This window comes from Ornithorhynchus anatinus, chromosome 18, assembly GCF_004115215.2.
Source record: "Ornithorhynchus anatinus isolate Pmale09 chromosome 18, mOrnAna1.pri.v4, whole genome shotgun sequence".
NCBI classification, from domain to species: domain Eukaryota; kingdom Metazoa; phylum Chordata; class Mammalia; order Monotremata; family Ornithorhynchidae; genus Ornithorhynchus; species Ornithorhynchus anatinus.
Genome location: NC_041745.1, coordinates 18577284 through 18599289, shown reverse-complemented (window position 1 = coordinate 18599289; position 22006 = coordinate 18577284). Strand labels below are relative to the sequence as shown.

Here is a 22006-nt window from a genome sequence, read left to right as displayed (position 1 = left end):
GAATGTGGATAAGCATGGAGCAGCCGTAAACCAACCTGTACAGGCAGTCTTCAACAATTGAGAACCCGCTGTACTCACCAGCTTCAACAGAGAGCTGCAGTGTGAGCTGACAACTGCAAAGGGATTCCTGATCGGATATCTGTCCGTCTTGGTGCACCTCCAAAGCACAGAGTCAGTAAAGAACCGACAAGGCTGACAATAGCCTTGAAAATGGATAAGGTTATTTTTCCTCAGGCCCCTCCAGTGGGAAGTTAGGCTTTGCCCCCCAAGAAAGCTCCGAATGCTCTTGCCAAATGCTAATACCTAAGCGTAGCACTATCCAAGGATGCCCAGAGAGATAAAGAAATAGAAAACCAGATCGATCAGTTAACCAGTCAATCAGTTGACTGCTTACTTTATACAGAGCATTGTACTAAGCACTCGGGAGAATACAATACATTGGAGTTGGAAGACACACTCCCTTCCTACCAAGAGCTTAGAGTCTAGCGGGGGAAACGAGTATTGAAATAGGTTACAGGAAGGGGAAATGGAAGAGTAGAGCGATCGGCACTAAAGTGCAGTGGGGCTGAGATTAGGGTGAATATCCAGTGCTTAAAAGATACAGAGCCAATTGCTTAGGCAATGCAGTAGGGAGGGTGACTAGGGGAAATGAGAGCTTGGTCGTGGAAGGCCTCTTAAAGGAGATGTGATGGTGGGGAGAGGAAAGGATGGATTTTAGTGATGCAAAGATAAAAACCAACAGGATCTGCTGACAGATTGAATACGTGGGTTGAATGAGAGATGAGTGACGTGAACTAGTAAGTACAGTGTGTCCTTTGAAAGATTGACAGTTGGGACACCAAGCTTCATACCAAAATGAAGACTCTCAAAACTATAACAGCGTCCAAACCCCTTAGATAGCAGTTAGACATGAGGGTCATATTGTGACATCCGTAGCCGTTTCACCCGCATTACCAAGCGAACCAGCATTAATACCGAAGCCCAGGCCGGATCACCAACAGAGAGGTTCTAGAATGTGTGCTCTGTGTTCTGGATGAGTGCTCATCGTAAATGCTTTTTAACTGGTGGGGAGGTGAAGGGGAGGAGTGTGTGGAAAATGGGCCACAGCAGGAGACCCAAGCAGCTGCCAGATGGAGTCAACGCAAGCCGAAATGGCGGACTGACTAACATGAAGCGCAACCTTGAGCAATTCAGCAAAGAAGTGAACTGCTAGGAGCCTGTGGAAAGAGCCAGTCAGGGACAGGAGTGGTGCTCTCAAGCCGAGAAGACTTAGGAACGGTGTAATTCCAAGAGGCGGATTCATGAGCCTCCCGGGTAAGCAAAAATGAAGCCTATCAGTCAGTGATGTGCTAGCTGGGCAGGCACGCAGTGTAGAGTGAAGTGACCCCGCCTTCACCCAGCATGGGGTCTGTGGTCTTCCCACACCCTTCTAGAAAACTATTTCCTTTGACTTGCTTTAGAGGGATAGTTTAAGGCATAGTAGTGTTGGAAGCTCAACACTGCATTACTGTGGTGACGAACCCGAAAGTGAAACCAAGTGATGCAGTGAATCAGAAAGTGAAACTTTAGTAGGGCCAACCAAAGCAAGAGCAGGAAATAATTCTTTTTTTTTCTATAGAGAATTTTATAGGCTAAGCACAGTGGTGCTGGTAAATTTCCAAGGTCACTAGTGTTTGGGCTGATTTATCTTCATTTCGCTCTTTTTTTTTTTTTTGAGGAGAAAATGAAAATCTGATTTTTAGACCCGTGTTCCTAAGCTTCAGTTGTATATTTTTGTCATTAATAATAATAGTAATAATTGTTGAGCACTTACTAGGTGCTAAGCAAGCTACTATGCCTACTAAGCTAAGTACTAAGTATTGAAGTACTAAGCTTACTAGGTGATAATCAAGTCAGACGCAGTACCTGTCCCCCTGTCAGACATGCATCCGATCCGTCAGTCAATCATATTTACTGAATGCTCACTATGTGCAAAGCACCACGGAGAGTAGAAGTTCGATACAGTTGGTAGATACATGCCCTGCCCTCAACAAGCTTACAGTCGAGAGGAATGTCTAAAGGAATGCCCATCTGACAGATAAAGAAACCAAACCCAGAGTCGTTAAGGGACTTTCCCAAGGTCACCAGCAGGCAAATGGCCAAGCTGGAATAGAGTCCAAATCCTCTAAAGCCCAGCCCCCTGCTCTTTTCATTAGGCCTCATTCTTTTCTGACTTAACATGGGCACCTAAACAGTGTGTTCCTGCTCCCTCATACACTGTCATAAAAGAAAGGTTTGTTCAGAGAGCCAGTGTGGTTTCCAGAAATGTCCCATAAATAGTGACCTTGTCACCGTCATTATTTTGTTAGTAATTTAAACTGTAACTAAAACATGCCAGCTGCTGCCTGAGGTAGAGGAGAAACTGATGTCATTTTCACACATTTCCCAAATGTGGCTTTGAGTTGAGAGTGGTGCAGTAGGGGTTGTCGGCTCAAATTTAGGGAAATGGTTTTAATTGGTCTATGGGTCCACCCTTCTTTTTTCTAAACAAGCAAAAAAATAGAAGATTCTGCTCGTTAAATTTAAGGAAAAATTTTCAAGGTTGCAAGTAGCCTAGGCTGTAATAGTTAGCTATTCCAAGAACATAGGTTTTAATATGTGCTTCTGTCTTGCAGGTTATTCTAAAAGAAAAAGTAAAAGAACTGAATTTGCATGAAGTAAGTATCGTTTGGCGTCCTAGTGGTTACGCTCAAATCACTTTTTTCTGAAGTCAAATGGAACCATTTTCTGGGAGTATTGAAACAGGAGAGTAGGTTCTAACACTTGACTTTTTGGTTGAATGGTGCAAGAGACCTGACTGAGTGTCACTTCAGAATTGAAAAGGAAACAAAAACACATGGGTACAGGCTCCAAGTCCCATTTCATTTTTACCTGAGTTAATGTTTTTTATTACTTGTGATTAATTTTTATTTTTACATATTTGCCCCAAGTCCTTGATTTTACATACTAGTTATATGGCAGTCTCTAAATTTGCCAAGATTAATTTCATTTTCACAAAGAACTATTATAGCATTGATGTTTTAGCTGAAATCTGATTGAATGAATTGAATGAATGAATATCCAGTGTGTCCTTGAGCGTTGATCCCGTGTCTGGCTTATTTAAAAAAAAAAAAAAATCAAAAAACTTTTAAACCTCCCCAGAGGCAGAGTGGCATCCTCTATTCAATCAATCGTATTTATTGAGTGCTTACTTTGTGCAGAGCACTGTACTTAAGAGATTACAGTTCAACAGAATTAGCATCCTCTCTTGACAGGACACAGGAGAAGACAGTGCTTTTGGTTGGCTCTCAGTGATCGCAGCGAAATTCTACATTATAATTGCAGGCGTATAAATTGGCTATGTTGGATAGCATGATTGCTTGGGAATCGAAGTCCTGTTTACAGTAACATTGATTTGGGAATTGGCTGTCCTGATTTGATGCCATCTTTTCTGTTTGAATTAGCCCTCTGGCCGCTCCCACCTCTTATGACATCAATTTGAATTTCATCTAGCCAGGGATAGCATGAGCACCACTATCACGCATCACTTGAACCTGGAACGAGGAACCCCAGCTGCCCCCCAGTGTGTTTTTAGAGGCCACCCTGCACCCCGAAGCTCTAATTTATCCTCTCTTCCCCACTCTTCTCATTTTTGGTGAGGAACCAACCAACACCAAACTGTTTTTCTTGTTTTACTTTAGGATAGTACATATAGTCCTATGCTCTCTGTGGGCCCAGTAAAAATGGCTTGATCTGTTGATTCACCCTGAATCCTTTTTTGCTGGTTCTAGCCACTCTGAGGTTTTCCCCCAATCACTGTGTGGGCTATTATTATTATTATCATGGTATTGGTTAAGCGCCTACTATGTGCCAGGCACTGTACTAATCGCTGGGATGGATACAGGCAAATCAGGTTGGACCCAGCCCATGTGGGGCTCACAGTCTCGATCCTCATTTTACAGATGAGGTAACTGAGGCCCAGAGAAGTGACTTGTGTGAGGTCACACAGCAGACAAGTGGCGGAGCCAGGATTAGAACCCATGACCTCTGACTCCCAGGCCTGTACTCTGTCCACTATGCCATGCTGCTTCTCCCAGGTTGAAAAATGGTGTCAGACACCTCTACTGTTTCCTGCTCTGTTTCTTGCTTGATGAGGTGCTTTTCTCTCCATTCATCTGCCTGGTGCGTGTGCATGTCAACTATTCTCCACCAGATTTAGGCAAAAGAGTATTTTGAGTTTTTAAAACAGCCAGTATGATACTTGAAAAAATGATATTTAAATATTGTCTTGCTCTGAAAAAGTGATTCCCCCTGACCTAGAGGTAAGAGTATTAAGCCCTAACTGTGTGCAGAACAGTAATAATAATAATATTGGTATTTGTTGTGCTTACTATGTGCAAAGCACTGTTCTAAGTGCTGGGCTAGATAAAAGGTGATCAGGTTGCCCCACGTGGGGCTCACAGCCTTAATCTCCATATTACCAATGGAGTAACTGAGGCACAGAGAAGTTAAGGGACTTGCCCAAAGTCACATAGCTGACAAGTGGCTGAGCCAGGATTTGAAGCCATGACCTCTGACTCCCAAGCCCGGGCTCTTTCCACTGGGCCGTGCTGCTTCTCATACTGTACTGAGCACTGGGGAAAGAGTGCACAGGTGAAAATTAGACACGGATCCTATCCCTTAAGCCAGCCTGGGAAATCATTTAACTTTTTTTGGTCATCCACTTCCTAAACCACCTCGCTCTTTCCAGCCACCCATTCCCCATATTCAGGAGTCACCAGGCTGAGCGGAATAGGTCAGTAGTGGGTTTGGGATGGCCCAAATTGCCAGATCGGCCCTCTGTGGCTTGAGGGAGAATGGGGAATGGGCAGGGTACTTCTTGTAGAGATACCAGAAATAGAAAACTGTTCTTTAGGCTGCAACTCTGAGTTCCTGGAAAAGCCACACAGTGAGACACGGCGAAATAATAAAATAGATCTGTCAGTGGGTTGGTGAAACCTAGTTCTGCTGCTGCTGCTGCTTCAGGAGATGTGAATTGCCCTGATGTTTCCAGGTCACCCATTCTGTTTCAAGCCCTCAATCAATCAATCGTAATTACTGAGTGCTTACTATGTGCAGAGTACTATATTAAGTGCCTGGGGGAGTATGGTACAACAGAATTAGCAGACACATTACCTGTCCATAAGGAGCTTGTAGTCTAGAGGGAGAGACAGTCATTAATATGAATAAATAAGTACTTTATCATATACAATTTAAAAATATGTACATGTGGGGTTGGGGTTGCTATGTGGGTGTGGGGTTGCTCACTCTGGAGAAGCAGCGTGGCTTAGTGGAAAGAGCCCGGGCTTGAGAGTCAGAGGTGATGGCTTCAAATCCCGGCTCAGATGCTTGTCAGCTGTGTGACTTTGGACCTCAGTTCCCTCATCTGGAAAATGGGGATTCAGACTATGAGGCCCCTGTGGGACAATGTGATCACCCTGTATCCTCTTCAGCACTTAGAACAGTGCTTTGCACATAGTAAGCACTTAACAAATGCCATTTCCTCTCTTTGACCAAAGCAGATGGCCTGCACCATCTTGTTAAGGGTGGGGCGTAGCCACCTCAGTGCCAGAGGATTCGACCCCTCTCTCCTCAGCCAGGTGGGAATACACTTATCTGAGCTGTGTTTAGGGATAAGGAGTGGGTGGGCAGCCAACCACTTCAATTCATAGCATTTATTGAGTGCTTACTATGTGCAGAGCACTGTACTAATCGCTTGGAATGTACAGTTCGGCAACAGAGACAATCCCTGCCCAATGACAGGCTCACAGTCTAAACAGGAGAGACAGCAAAGCGAAAGAGAACAAAACACAAACAAGACAACATCATCAACAACATCATTCATTCATTCAATGGGATTTATTGAGCGCTTACTATGTGCAGAACACTATACTAAGCACTTGGAATGTACAAGTTGGCAACAGATAGAGACAGTCCCTGCCCTTTGACGGGCTTACAGTCTAATCGGGAGAGACGGGCAGACAAGAACAATGGCAATAAATAGAGTCAAGGGGAGAGCATCTCACAAAAACAGTGGCAACTAAATAGAATCAGGGTGATGTACATCTCATTAAACAAAATAAATAGGGTGATAAAGATATATACAGTCGAGTGGACGAGTACAGTGCTGAGGGGGTGGGACGGGAGAGGGGGAGGCCATATTTATTGACCGCTAATATTGTGTGCAGAATAACTGAACTTCATGGCTGCTTTTACCTTGCATTGACATTAAGCAGTGATTACAGTCGGTCGGCACTCTACATGCCTCTGCTAACTTTCCTAGAGAAGCAGCATGGCAGAGTGGATAGAGCATGGCCTGAAAGGTCATGGGTTCTAATCCCGGCTCTGCAGCTTGTCTGCTTGGGCAAGTCACTTTAAGAGTGCATCACAAATCCTTATTTTACCTAAAACGTTTTGTGCATGGTCAAGGGTTCTTCAGTGAGTACTGGAAAAATCCGTTTTATTCCCCATTGCAGGTCCTGGCTATTTTATAAAGCTTTGTGGTGCTCAGTTCTGATTTATAGACGTAGTGTTTGTTGGAATGTCTTGGGACCATTGAGATAAATCAGTTTCTCCATCCATATTGATTTACTCTGTACTTTCTGCTATTATTTGAGATCGCAGATCAAGTCTTACCGAGTCAAGTCTGAGGGTATTTCCTCAGCTGTTTCCAATTTTCTGCAGCCCTTATCCATTGGAGCAAGAAATTGACTGCTTCCTGGTTCTCGGAAGACAATTTCTCCTGTAAAACCCATAAGGCAAACAGATTGATTTTTACAAGTTGGGGCTGGGGAGAGAGATATACCCTCCCATCCCTTCCCCCGGAGGGGGCGGAGAGGGCCCGTCCCCAATGATGGTGAGATTTTTTGCATGTGTTAGAAATGAAGTGAAAAATGTGAAACCAGTCATTCTCAGATAAATGGATACCCACAACACATGTGACCGATGATGCCTCCCCCAAACAAGATGTGTTCTCTAATTTTAAAAAAGAGGAAGAAGATGATTGGTATGGCTCAGTGAACTTTGTCAGTAATGTATCAGTGGAATACTAGAGAGTAAAGCTGTATTTTGGGACGCGATCTCTCCAGAAAGAGGTACGAAAAGGCCAAATTAAAAATGCCCAGTTGCATTCAACAGCTAGTTTGTGAGAAAGCCTAGGAACTTGGAATCCCAACATTCTTTACTTAACATGATGTCTTTGGGCTTGGGGCCCCTTCAGCACGTGCCATTAAGGAAGGTGCCATGCTTGCTCCTCACTCTTCATCTGGTCATTCCACACACTCTTTATTTTAAGAGTCATCTAGGGTAACCACTCCCGGGGCCTGACAACCACTAACAAATCGTTAAAGCCAGTACCTCAACAAAGCAGTAGTCATCCTTCTCATTCGGGATACAGATAAGCGGAATGAGAGCTAACAAGGGACTTGTCCAAAAGTACGAGCAGAAGACAGATCAGAGCCCAAAACCTCAATCAGGGTTTCACATCGGGCCCGGTGCTTAACTTTCAGCACTAAAAGTCTTTGCCTTTTACTGGGGGAGAGAGAGAGAGAGAGAGGCGGGGGGAGGGGCAGCAGGTCTTGCAACATTTCAAGAGAGGATTGCATGCTTGGACAGAAGATTGAGCGGTATCCATGTCTAAAATGAGAACGGAAAGCTCTGAGACAGGCTGCAGAAGCCACTTCCTTGGACGGCCTTACTGTGTTGACACCGGCCTCACACGCAGGCTTTCATCGTATCAGTGAAGCCATTTGGAGCGAACGGAATTGCTAAGATGGGGAAGTTTGGATTGGAAGTACAGGGACCTGATTGAGGCCGAGTCATCCCGATATGTACTTTTGTGAACATGACAGCTCTGGGTCTTACCTGAAGTGAGGGGAGGAATGTTCTGTCCCACTTGCTTTATAGTGTGGGTGCCAATAGAAACCTCAGGACTATTGAACAGGAAAAGGAATGGTCATTTAGCCTTGCCAAAAAAAAAAAAATTTGGATAGCAGGAAGATCATAAACATTCTCCTAGTAAACCTTGAATGAGTATTTAGCCTCAGCACTCACAACTGGTTACGGAAGATGAGAGCCTCTTACGTCCCAAAAGAGTCAATTAGGGATGGGGAGGTAAGTGACTCAGCTTTACTGATGGAATAAACCACGATATTCAGTATCACAGTAAAAAAAATAAAAATCATTTATTAACATTCAGAAAATCATCAAACACAATGGATCCTGCTTCTGTTAAGCCCTCAACCCATGGGCAGTGAGATCTGACACTATTTAAACCCTCAATCCAGGGGCATTGAGAATTTCCTACCACAATCAGTACCCAATCAGTATACAGTCCGAGGACGGGCTTAAGACCAACACAAGCGTCCCCGGTTACAAGGTCTCCTTCTGCCCAGGCTGTCTCGGTCGTTCTTTCGGATAACAGTGAGCAGCCATATATGGGCTGAAACCAGTGCGGGCATCCTTTCTGATCTTCCAGCCTCCTGTCTCTCCCCACTTCAGTCCATACTTCATTCTGCTGCCCGGATTATCTTTCTGCAGAAACTGTCTGGGCTCGTCACCCCCCTCCTCAAAAATCTCCAGTCGTTGCCTGTCAACCTCCGGATCAAGCCAAAACACCTCACTATTGGCTTCAAAGCTCTCCATCACCTTGCCCCCTCCTACCTCACTTCCCTTCTCTCCTTCTATTATTATTATTCTACAAACCAGCCTGCACACTCCAGAGAAGCAGCATGGCTTAGTGGAAAGAGCCCAGGCTTGGGAGGCAGAGGACCTGGGTTCTAATCCAGGCTTCGCCACTTGTCTGTTTTGTGACCTTGGGCAAGTGACTTCACTTTTCTAGGCCTCGGTTACCTCATCTGTAAAATGGGGATAAAGACTGTGAGCCCTCATGGGACAACCCGATTACCTTGTATCTACTACCCCAGTGCTTAGCACGGTGCTTGGCACAGAGTAAGCGCTTAACAAATACCATAATTATTATTATTATTCTACAGCTCAGCCTGCACACTCTGTTTCTCTGGTGCTAACCTTCTCACTGTGCCTCATTCTCGCCTGTCCTGCCGTCGAACCCTGGCCCACGTCCTACCTCTGACCTGGAATGCCCTCCCTCCTCAAATCTGCCAAACTAGCACACTTCCCCCCTTCAAAGCCCTAGTTGAAAGCTCATCTCCTCCAGAAGGTCTTCCCAGTCTAAACCTCCCCTTCCTCTGCTCCCCCTCCCCTCCCCATCGCCCCGACTCGCTCCCTTTGCCCTACCCCCCTCCCCGTCCCACAGCACTAGTGTATATATGTACATATTTTTAATTATAATTCTGTTTTTATTAATGTGTATATATCTATAAATTCTATTTATACTGTTGCTATTCATGCCTGTCTCCCCGCTTCTAGACTGTGAGCCCATTGTGGGCAGGGATTGTCTCTATTTGTGGCTGAATTGTACTTTCCAAGCGCTTAGTACAGTATTCTGCACACAGTAAGCGCTCAATAAAGACGATTGACTGAATGAGTGAATGAATGAATCCCCATTCCGCCTGGACTGTCTCTGCCATCCTTTCAGATAACAGCAAGCAGCAGCTACCGGCTTTCCCCCCCAGCCTTTAAACTCTGCTTGTCGAACATATTACATTGAGCTTCTTCCTCCTAATGGCCCTGATCTACCAATTACAGTTCCATTGTCTTCCGCTCTTAGAAGACATCTCGAAGCCTGTCTGCCTGCCTCACTTGGGAAGCGCTAGGGACATTAAGTTTAGCAAGTTGTTTACCCAAGGTGCAAACTGCGTGCTTCTGAGCCTTAGATTGACCACCAGCTGGGGAGCAAATTAGGCAAATGTAAACTAAGATCACTGGAGAGTAGAAATGGCCGGATGGTGCTGCGGGTAGTAAAAAGCCATCTCAGATCAGCCAAAAAGCCAGCAAGCAGATCAGAGGATGGAGCGTCATATCACCTACAAGAGGCCTTCCCCGATTAAGCCCCTTTTCCCCCGACTCTCTCCCTTCTGCATTGTCTGCGCGCTTAGATCTGTGACCTTTGGACATCTGATATTTGGTCCAACCCCACAACAGTTATGTACATCTTTAAATTAGATATTATAAATTATTCATATCATTAGGGGCCGGGAACGTGACTGCTAATTCTGCTGTTTGGTACTCTCCCAAGTGTTTAGTGCTCTGCACGTGGAAAGCACTGACTGATTTATCGAAGGGTCCACTGGGAACCACTTTTTCTGCTGTGAGAGATCTGAATCTTGGGACCAAATACCGGGTGGGTGGGTAAACTCTTAGCTGAAGCTCCACAACTGTCTGTGTCTGTCTGAGGTCTTGAGCGCTCATGTTACCTTCTCAGTAAAATAGAGATCAGCGTGCATAATCCAGCTCATTGAGGTAGTATTCCACTGGGAATGAGTAACATAAATAGCTTTGTTGTGATAGACACAAGTGGAAAGAATAGAAATGTCAACCACCTTTAAAAGCAGCCTATTTCTAAAGCCCACAGTGTTGCAGAGGAAGAAGAATAAGGGTAAATGCAGTTATCATCTCTTTGTCACTGGGGAAATCAGCCTGGAAGGAGAACCTCAGATCATGTGAAAGGGGGCCAGAAGCTTGCAGTAAAATCCAAGGATTTAAATACCGCCACCTCCTCTGTCCCATGCTACCGCATTTCTGTGCGGTACTTTATTATTCTATCATTCCATTCATAGGAGCATTCAGTTTCCAAGTAGTCTGTGAAGAATACAATTCCGTTTCAGATGCAAAAAACAAAAGATGAAACCCTTCCCTGGTACTGAACTGAGCAGCTGTTGGGTATACACTAGCCCCAACCTAGGCAGCTGTTGGGTATTCTAAGGGAAGAATGGGCCCTGTTGTTTAAAACTACAGGAGTCCAGTCACAGGGCCAGAATGTAATTACCCTGGTTGGGATTTGCCAGAGCAGCCGAGTTGATAATCCCATTCTGAGAAAGACGGAGAGACTCTAATAGCCTTTAGTTGTCAGGACTTCAGAGTCACCCAGTGTTGGCAAGTCTTTGCTTCTCTGGCTCTTACCGTTTCTTGCACCCTCCTCTTCCCACCTGCCTTGACTGTTAGCAGCTCAATCCAGCCCGCCTCTTCCTCTGGCCTGCCGAAGCCTCCTGGCTCCTAATAATGGCCAGCTCTGCCCCAGCTGGATTTTTCCCTTTAATCGGACATCATTTCTGTGTATGCTCTTTTTAAATGACAAATGAAAACAAGCAAAGAAAGCAGGAGGGGGCATTGCCAAAGTGAGACACCCCAGTAGTTAGAAATAGCATTTTACTACAAGCTGATCTGTTGTTTACAAAGTTTCCACATCGCATAGTGCAAGCAGCAGAAAGGAGAGTCACAGCCCATGCCCGAGGGGCGTGAACAGTCCTCTTCCAGAAGAGGCTCTGAATCTAAATCGAAATGCAGCCTTAAAAATAGCCTGGGCTTCTGCTGCCTCGGCACCTGCGCGAAGTGTTTTCCACCCTGATTACTGATAGCCCCCAGTTTTGAAGCCTCCTGATAATCTGTAGTGGAAAGTTGACATGTGCAAATTCAGCAGTCCATTGTTGGGGGCAACAGTTGCTCTCTGGAATAAAACCAAGGACTCGGCTTGAGAACCAAAGGGATCATGTCAGTTGGGGGAACACCCCAAAATTTCCTATTTGGAATTTTCATAGTTCTTTAGTGTGTGGCTGCTTTGTGAAGCACAGTGAGCAGGGTAGCTTGAGGGGAACGGAGAGTGTGAGCTGGAGTGTAATGGGAGAAGAGCAAGGATAAGGAAGAGGGAGAGAACTTGTTGAGCACTGTAGGAGGTGCTTGGCGGTCAGGTGTCCTTGCCAAATCCAGTGACTTCCACTCCACCTTAATCCTCCTCAATCTCTCAGCTGCCTTCAACACTGTCGACCATCCCCTTCTCCTGTAAACGCTCTCCAGCCTCCGGATTGAGCGAAAACACCTCACTCTTGGCTTCGAAGCTCTCCGTCACCTTGCCCCCTCCTACCACACCTCCCTTCTCTCCTTAAATCATTATTATTCTATAGCCCAGCCTGCACACTCCAATGAAGCGGCGTGGCTTTGTGGAAAGAGCGCAGGCTTGGGCTTCACTGATACTGTCCTCTCCCGGTTCTCCTCTTATCTCTTTGGCCACTCATTGTTAGACTCTTTCGCTGGCTCCTCCTCTGCCACCCACCCTGTAACTGTGGGGCACCCCTCAAGGTTCAGTTCTGGGTCCCCTTCTATTCTCCATTTACCCCCACTCCTTTGGAGAACCCATTCGCTCCCATGGCTTCAACTACCACCTCAAAGTGGATGATTCCCAAGTCAACATCTCCAGCCCTGATCTCCCTCCCTCTCTGCAGTCTTGCATTTTCTCCTGCCTTCAAGACATCTCTACTTGAATGTCCTGCCTGTCACCTTAAATTTAATATGTCTAAAACATTTTATCTTCCCACCCAAACCCTGTCCTCCCCTGACTTTCCCATCACTGCAGACGGCACCCCCATCCTTTCTGTCTCACAAGCTCCTAATCTTGACTCTATCTCATTCAAGCTGCATATTCAATTGAACACTAAATCTTGTTGCTTCAATCTTCACAACATCGCTAAAGTCCAACCTTTCTTCTCCATCCACAACCTACCACATTAATCCACTTATCCTATCCTGCCTTGATTACTGTATCAGCCTCCTTGCTGACCTCCCTGCTTCCTGCCTCTCCCCACTCCAGTACACACTTCACTCTGCTGCCAGGTCAGTTTTCTACAGAACCGTTCAGGCCATCTTTCCCCACTCCTCAAGAACCTCCAGTAGTTGCCCATCCACCTCCGCATCATACAGAAATGCCTCACCATCCACCTTAAAGCATTCAATTACCTTGCCCCCTCCTATCTCACCTCACTACCCTCCCACTAACTGAAACCCACCCACACGCTTCACTCCTCTAATTCCAGCCTGCTCACTGTACCTCGCTAGTGTCTGTCTCGCCTGCCAACCTCTCGCCTACATCCTGCCTCTGGCCTGGAACGCCCTCCCTTTTCATATCCGACAGACAATGCCTCTCCCCACCTTCAAAGCTTTATTGAAGGTACGTCTCCTCCAAGAAGCCTTTCCTGACACTGAGTCCTCATTTCCTCTTTTCCCCCTCCCTTATTTGTTGCCCCGACTTGCTCCCTTTATTCACCATCCACCCCTCCCCCATAGCACTTATGTACATATCTGTAATATATTTAGAAATCTTCCCTCTAGACTGAGGTTTTTGTGGGCAGGGAACCTGTTACATTGTTATGTTGTTGTGTTGTACTCACCCAAGGGCTTAGTAGAGTGTCCTGCACACAGTAAGGACTCAAAAAATATGACTGATCGACTGGGTTTCTGCTTCACCCAGTCTCAGCTTCTGGTCCTCTTCATTCTTGATTCCTTTCTGCCCTTTCCTAGTCCCGAAATCTTATGTACCTCCCCTTTCCTCTTAGTTTTCTCCTTCTTCCGTTTTCAGCTGCTCACCTCCTCTTCTTCTCTCTAAAAATAAGAGCTAAGTGATTCATCCAGGATGACTCAGTCCAGGGTGGCATCTCATCTACTGGAAAGAGGACCTCAAAGTCAAGAAACCTGGGTTCTGATCCCAGCTCTGCCACTAGACTTCTGTGTGACATTGGTTGAGGTGCCGCACCTCTCCGGGCCTCAGTTTCCTCATGTGTAAAAGGGAGATGATGGGCACATACCACAGAGGGATGTTGTGAGTATAAACTGCGAAAAAAGTGATTTGAAAATACTTTGGAAAATAATGCTAATCCTGTACAAGTGCAAGGTATTTTTATTGCCTGCTTCTCACTTAGCTCACGGACAAATAATTCGACCCTTTAGACTGCGAGCCTGTCATTGGGCAGGGATTGTCTCTGTCCGTTGCCGAACTGTACGTTCCAAGCACTTAGTACAGTGCTCTGCACATAGCGCTCAATAAATACTATTGAATGAATGAATGAATGAATTGGGGTTTGTTAGGTACTTATGTGCCAAGCACTACAGAGCTCTGGGATAGAAGAAAATCAGGTCAGACACAGCCTTTGTCCCACCCTGGGTTTGTAGTATAAGAGGGAGGGAGAACAGGTATTGAGTCTCCATTTTACAGAAGAGGAAACTAAGGCCCAGAGAAGTGAAGTGACAGGCCCAAGGTGGCCCAGCAAGAAAATGACAGAGCCAGGATTAGACCCTAGATCCTCTAACTTCCAGGCCCGTGCTCTCTCCACTACGTTATGCTGCTTCTCCTAAGGCCTAAGCAATAAGCCAATAAACATCCTTTCATCTCTCATTTGATCTCAGGTGGAAAGATGACCGGGGAATTCAAACCAGAGTCTGAAACAGCTTTGGGTTGAGTAAAGGGTCCTTCCGAGGAAATCATTTTGACACCTGGCACTCATTCGGAGTTATTCCAAAGCAGGGTTCTGAGAGAACTGGAACAAAGTTAATCACTACTTTTCATCTTCTCCCAGTGCTTCCCATCTCCCAGTGAAAGCCTGGCTATGGAAGAGTAGGTCAATCCCAACCACACTTCGATGGAGACAGACTGCCCCAGGGGCCGGGTTCCAAACACAGAGCATTTCTGATGGTTTATTAAGAAACAACTCTTCTTTGAAGTCTGAGATGAGCTACCAAGACCAACGGGGTGAACCTTCCGAAGATTTCCTGCTAAACTAGCACCCGGCTCTGCTAGGAGCATGGGCGGAGGAGTGGGCCCAGCTGCAGGGATGACTAACTCCGCATTTCAACGTTTGTCTTTCAGATCTGTGCCGTCTGCCTGGAAGAATTCAAGCCCAAAGATGAGCTGGGGATCTGTCCGTGTAAACATGCCTTCCACAGGAAGTAAGTCCTGAGTTATTTAAGGAGGGCAGGGCTCGTGAGTTTGGGTCACAGAAGACCGTTAGAGTTTGGTCAGCCAGGGCCTCTGGCCATCATTGACCCCAGTGGATTCCTAGCTTTCGCCCACATTCAGAAGGATGTAGGCATCGGCCTTCTAGAGCTGGTATTCCTCTTTCGAGCTGCACTTAATCGACGCCCTCAACACCTGGCTGCTCCTGGCAGGACCGTCACACTAGGCAGGATTTAAAAGGCCGAGCGAGGGAGATACGCTGGGAAGATGGGCTCGGCATTCTTTTCTAACCTGAGCGATATGGGGATGTTAAAAACCCAGGCTACACAAAACCTTGCCTCTGAAGAGCATCTTTCAAAATTGGGAGGGATGCCAAACCAGGGGATACAAGAGAATTCCCGGGAGTTTTCTGAGCATATCAGTGTCCTGGGCCCCAAGCTGACTTAGAGAGCATTCATTCATTCAATCCTATTTATTGAGCGATTATTGTACGCAGAGCACTGTTCAAAGCCTTGGGAAAATCCAATACAATGGTAAACAGACCCATTCCCTGCCCACAGCAAGTTAGTGTAGCTGGGCCAGTAACTGTGACCTCGGAGGGGCTATGTCCTCCCCGCAGGAGGCTGAGAACAGTTGGAAGACCCTGTGTTGGATGATGAGCAGGATGATGCTGAGTCAGTTACACTGGAGAAGGAAAAGGATCCTTTCGGCTCTTGCCCCCAGTTCATTGTTTCTATGGACTAGTGACCCCTGAGCGTGAGGGAGGCAAAGTGCCGACCTTGTACCAGGAGACAAGTGTGGAAGAGAGGCAGGGGGGTTCCTGATAGGGGCGGTAGGAAACCTGCGTTATCAGTATCTGACACCTCTTCCCCGCCCCCCACCCTGTGTCCCTCTTCCACTCTGTTGTTCTCCCTCCAGGTGCCTCATTAAGTGGTTGGAAGTTCGCAAAGTGTGCCCTCTTTGCAACATGCCAGTCCTGCAGTTGGCCCAGCTGCACAGTAAACAGGACCATGGGCCCCCGCAGGGCCCCCTGCCCGGAGCGGAGAACATCGTATAGCTCTCCGCAAGGAACGGGCACTTCGGCTACACCCGCTCCCCGAATGGATCTTCGCAGGGCAGCGCGACTCTCCGGCTCGGCCGCCGACCACCTCGGCGCTCTGGGCATCATTCCTTTTGTCTCATGAAGCACTCCCCCCGACTCCCACAGGGAGCTTGGAGCCTTGAGATCTGGATTTCCCGGCAATCTGAACACCCCTACCAGTGCCTGCGTGAGGGGTGGCGGATCGATCAGGTGCCCTAGGTTTCCGCGGGCCCCGCTGGGGTTCCCCACCTTTCACCTGGTGCTCTCCCGGATCACCCTCGTTCCTCCGGGGAGCTGAAATCATGGCCGAGCAGGGAAGGCGCCGGGGCTGAGGATTCCGGAAGGGAATAGCGAGATTAGTCTTTCAGGATCCCTCACCCACGCCCCTAGTTGTCAGGTGAAGTTCCCCTGCAGCCCGTGCCTACCTTGGTGGCCCCCGGGAAACCCCGGTTCTCAGGGCCGGCCCGGGACCCGAGCTTACTGGTTTGCCGGTGGATGGTGACATGGTGACGAGTGCCGAGGCTCTTGGACATTCCGTTCCGTTGATGAGGCTTTTCCTAGAATCCTGTGATTTTCACTGAAACAGTCGGCAGCTCCTTGGGGGGCAGGGTGGGGAGAGGCTGGGCAGAGGTAAGCACCCTCGCATGAAGCCCCCAGCGCCTCCAGTGCCCATTCGGTGGAGCGGAAGCCCGACCGACATCCAGGAGTGGCCCGGGCAAGGGCCGTTGGATGCCCACCAGCCCCCTCTGTCCCCCTCCACCGTAGGAGGGCTGCCAAAGGCATTGGCAGCGGCCTTCCGCCAGCTCAGTAAGGCACCAGCGGCCTTTCCAAGAAAATGACCAAGTAGAGCTGCTCGTTTCCACCCCCAGGGATGCACCGAGGGGCAGGTGACGGTCACCGCATCCGGGCTGGGGTATTAGCATTCTTAAAAAGAACCCTGTACTCAAGACTCAGCTGAGCTGACTTGGTGTGGGGAACTCTTCTTTTGTCTCTTTTTTCCCTCTTCTTCTTCCCCCTTTGTCTCCTCCTCCTCTCCCTCCTCCCAGAATGTGTACATTCCTTCCAGGGATCCAGTTTTGGCCCCGTCATCTCTCACTCCTGATCCCAGACCGCTAGCTGTAAAGTTCCCTCTTAGTTTCAAGGCACTGTTATTCAACCTCTCGAAGGGATCCTGGAGATTCTTCCTGTAGGATAAAGAAGAAAAGTTTGGAGGGGTCAACCATGGAGGGTGAGGTAGCCACGTTTATATCTGAAAGTAGGAGTACTTTGGATTAACGAGAGTGTATGTATAGGAGGGGAAGGGATGCTGCTCTCTCTGACCCGAGGAATGACTGAAAGCAACTTTCTCCGTTGCGATTCCTGAATAGTCGAAGAATTGACTATTCAGAGTGTATTGGTGTCTTGAGCCCCTGGGCCGACCTAGTGACCGCCCCATCGGCCTCAATCTCAATCAGGGAATGCTCACATCCTTCATTAGCTGCTGTTCTGCTCATTTTGACCGTTTTATCCCTAAAGCCTCTCCTCGTGTTGGGACCGCTGAGCCAAGGTCACGTGAGATCGAGAGAGAGCAGGGAGAGTTTGTTACTCTGGGAAGCTATAGTCCTTGGGCTGGATTTTTTTTCACCGCAGCTGATGGGAATGTGGGGAGGTGACAGTGCTCTGATGCAGGTGCTGAGAATAACCTAGATGTAGGGGAAAGTGAAGAGTATCAGGCAGTGTGAGTCAAAGGAGAGTTGGAGTTACGGTTTGTGAGGTTCAGCGGTTCCCCATGTGTGGCCTGATTGTTATATTGTCAGCTGAACTGTTTCCTTACCAGGGGAATGATGTGACATGGGTATTGCTGGGGGCGGTCGGGGTGGGTCGGGGGGTGGTGTGTTTGTGGGGGTGTGTGTGTTTTCATGCGAGTCTGGCTTTAGTCTTTCTGCCCTCCGCTCAGTCCTTAACCCAAGAGTAGAAGGGATGACCTGTCCTTTCCAGCGTGTCGTCATTAAGTTTAGGGAAATGAACAAATATGTGCTTGCACTATAACTGCCGCAAGTCGACAGGGAACACTTTTCAGCCATCGGGAGGTAGGCCTGGCCCCGGACTCACCCAGCGAATGTGCAGAGCTGTTAGCGGATAACTGCCGGCACATCCAGGTGGTTGGAATTTCTTTGGTCTTAGTATCCTGTCTTCCTCTGGGCCCTGGAGCCCATGGTGGTGCAGTTCTTTCAGCCTCGCTACTGTCCCTCCCTCTCAGGCATCCCCATGGCATTCCTCGGGTCCTGTGGTGGAGGGGTTTTCCTTTCACATCGGCTCGCGGGTGGCTGCTCTCCTGACCCCCCCATTGGCCTCACCGACTGACCTTGAAACCCCACACCCAGATTCCATGCCCACGGCTGAGTCCGAAAGGGCAGCAGCAGCACCCAGGGTTTGCAGGACGTAGCTCGGACTTGCTTACGTCCTCCTTGCCGATCATTAGCTTGGGCCAGGATCGGGTTCACCAGCCCACACGATGCTTAGAAACGGGCTCTCTTTCTAGAGAAATACCCAAGCACCCGCACCGTCAACAGGCAGCATCGTAGGCCGGCGGGTGAGTTATTTCCGTTGGTGGGCCGAGCGTTCCCGTGGGACGGCACCTGGTCACGTGCTCCGGGCCTCCCGGCCCAGAATTCTGCCCTAGATACTTGTGCTCTTTGTCGGAAGCTCCCGCTCCGGCAACTCCCCCGCCACCGTTTGATTCCCTTCTGAGATGCTGCTGACGTAGGTTGTGAACGGAGTTCTCTTTGCCTCCTCCCAGCGTTCTTCTGCCCGGGATGAGGCCAGAGCCGGTAGGCGGGTCTGGCAGCCGTGGCAGGCCACGGTGATCAGGCTCATTCGGGATAAAAACGCCGCCTCTTCTTGCCCGAAACAGGGCCCCTGTGCTCGTTCCCGCTCCGTTCCTCCCCCTCAGGACTGTTGTTTTGAGCCCCCCGCCCCCGAGAGGTGACCTCTCTCCCTGACCGTTCAAGCCTTTCGGGACCACCCTGTCACTTGCTAATTCAGAGGCAGCTCCCTCTCTCTGAGGATAGTGAAGCTGAGCCAGGTGGCCGCCCCGAGGAAGCAAACCGGAATCTGTGCTGCTGTGCCGTGGCCCTCACTCCCACACAGTGTTCTTCCAAGCCATATCCCTCCTTTAGGTCTCTAGCTTAGGGCAGCTGGCGCTGCGCAGTAGCATTGGCTATTATTTATGTGCTGGGAAATAATTGGGCAAGTCCGGTTCCCAGCCGGTCAGAGTCCCCGCTACCGTCTAACCGTCCCTGTGGAAGGGCCCGGAGAGAACGCGGCAGTAAGATGTTAAACCCTCCAGGATTGAGGGAAAGCACACCAAGAGGAGTTTGAGCTGGCAGGCACTCTCATTTAGACCCAAATCCCCTGCCCTTCCTTCAGGCCCCCTTCCTGAGTTTTCTTCCCCGAACTGGGCCTTCCCGGCTCCTGCGGCACGGGGTTTTGAGCAGGTGGGGGGGGGCAGGCCAGGTTTGGGCTTTTCCCTCTCCTGTTGGGCCACGGTACCGCCCTGGGACTGAACTCCGGGTCTGATGAGCTGTTGCCATCCCCCGCTGGCTTTCTGATCACCCCCTGGGTTGGCCTGCCCGCCCTGATGGCGATGGGCCCCCGGCTGGCAGCGAAAGTCCACAGAGGGCTCTGCTGGGGACTTGAGCCCGCTCACCACCTGCTGAGGGCAGGGCTGCCCACGAGGCCCGTGTGGACCCCAGTTGGCGGCCTCTGTTGGTGCCGGCGGACTCCTGGCCCCGTTTCCTCTTTTGCCAGCCGGAGCTAATGGTCTCCCGGTCTCCTTTCCCACCTTCCGCCGGTCTACCTTGGGTCCGTTCTTGGCTGGGAACCGAGCGGCCAGCCCTGCCTGCTGATCAGCCTGGGGCCTGGGAGCCCAGGAGGTCACCGCCAAGAGGACCCCAGGGGGCGCAGATCGGTCCCAAGCGTCTCAGACTGGGGAAAACGGACCTCACGCAGGAACAGGCTTGCGTGCCCCGTGTCCCCCTCCTGCCGCGGCACCCCCATGACCGTGCCGAGATCTGGGCCGACTCCCCCGGGAACATGTTCCCCTGACACTGCGTAGCGGCGCGTGGTGGCAAATAGTGGCCCCCCCCCCTTGGCTTCTGGGCAGATGAGAAACCTCCCTCCCTTCCCACAGATGCCCTGGATTTGACTAAGTGCCTGACCACGGGGAATCAGCCGGAGAGCCTTCAAACCTGACTGACCCAATCCTTGAACTGCCCTTACTTAGAGAAAGCCTTGTCAGACGGTCGCAGTAGATGGCTAGAGCCGTTCTCTCGGTCTCCCCGGGAAGAGCCAGGCGAGTCCAGGTGGGAATAGAGTGAGGGGCCAGGAGAGAATGAAGGAGTGGAGAAAGAGTGCTCCGGGAGCCGGCCACTTGTCTTTGCTGGGTGGGCCATCTGTAGTATCCGAGTCCTGAAGGCAGAGGTGTCTGGATCCTCCCTGAGGAACAAATGGAATCGGGTGCCGAGCGGTTGGGTCGGGCCAAGGGGGCGACCGGCCGAACAGTGGGACTTGGGGAGGAGAGCGGGGACACGGGCTCTATCGGGCCTCGGAGGGAGCGGCAGTGGCAGATTGGGGTCTCTGTACGGGCTGGGCCAGACTTTACCTCGAGGTACCCCCGCCCCACCATCCCTTGCGTCATCCTCCAAGCCCCCTGGGACACTGAAGCGTGAGACGAGCTTCTCTCGGGTCGAGGGCAGGGAGTTGAGGGGTGGATTTTGAAGGGAAGGCGAGGACCCAGTGGGGACCACAGGCCCGAAGGGTGGGAAGACCCCAGGCTGGAATCCAGAACGGGCAGTGCTGAGTCCCAAATCCACCGGGAGGGAGAGTTCCAGTCGGAAAGGCCGGACGCCGGGGCAGGATCACTCTGGGTCTGGGGGTGGAATTTACTGGGCGGGTGGATTTGAAGTGGATGTGGGGAAAGAGAAACGTTTCAGTCAGTGTTTGAAACCTGCCTGGCCCGGGAACAGACCGCTTTGGATGCTTCCCTGGCAAAGCCGGGCAAGAATGGAGCCGTCCTGCCCTCCTTTCCCCAGCCACCAAGGCCCCGTGGGTTGGAGGGGCGCTTTCTCCTCGCCCCACCTCTCCTGCCCAGTGACCGAGGTCAGTAGAAAACCCGTGCCAGTGGGAGCAAGAAAGATTTGGGCTAGATGGGGCCTGATGGCAGATGTGGGGACCCAGAGTTCCCCAGACCCGGAGACTCCCCCTCTTCCTTTCCGTCTTCCTCCCTGCTCCTCGCAGCTTCCCAGATATGGCTCTTGCACAAAAGAAAGGTGTCCTGCGGGTTTTCCCATCCTCTGGTGGCCAGTAGCAGGCTTCTTCCCATCTCTCCCACCCCTCGCCACCCTCCCCCCAAAAATGGGGAATTTCCAGTAGCTCCTGGGGCTGTGTCTTGAGACAGGTCAGAGGGTAATGGTAATTTTGTGGTTCCACCCACTAGGCTCTTTCAGTAGCCTTTGTGTACATCTCTTTTACACACACACACACCCTCCAGAAGGTCTATGAAACCCTGAACCTCTGTTTCATAGACACATTTGTACACTAAGAAGTCTGCAGCAGAATATTTTTTAAAACCGTGGCTGTTTTTTGTAAGCTATATTTTTGTATATTTAATTGCTATTTTAAAATTCTAATGCATCTTTTGCTAAGCACACTCGTTCTTTAAAAAGAAAGAAGTTTGCATGTCGATTAACTTGAAATGTCAATAAATGCAGATTTTGAAAATGGCAGGTGGCGCCTCAATCCTCCGACTCCTAGGCCCAGGCTCTTTCCTGTCAGTCGTGCTCCTTCCCCACATACCCCATCACCACCTCCCCGGGAGCTGAGGATTGTGGGGAGGATCTGGGGCCTTCTCCTCTCTCGCCTCCCAGGATTTCCCAGCACTGGATAAAATCCTACTTAGAGAAAAGATCACGGGACCGAGAAGATTTAGCTCCTCAAGGGTGCATTGCAGCAGAGTCTTGAGCTTGATGCTT

General features: G+C 49.5%; 1 protein-coding gene across 2 annotated transcripts in view; it reads left to right on the top strand.

The window, feature by feature from the left end:
• The window catches only part of RNF24 (ring finger protein 24), an 83719-nt gene extending 61961 nt beyond the window's left edge, over positions 1-21758 (top strand). Inside the window, exons 6-8 of one of the 2 annotated variants that reach the window (XM_029046440.1) lie at positions 2655-2696; positions 14828-14907; positions 15833-21758. In XM_029046440.1, coding sequence (XP_028902273.1) covers positions 2655-2696; positions 14828-14907; positions 15833-15971 — 261 coding nt within the window. In that variant the 3' untranslated portion in view covers positions 15972-21758. The remainder of the gene's footprint in view (positions 1-2654; positions 2697-14827; positions 14908-15832) is intronic. The other variant, XM_029046443.1, reaches the window with a different exon arrangement.
• The last annotated feature ends 248 nt before the right edge of the window (positions 21759-22006 follow it).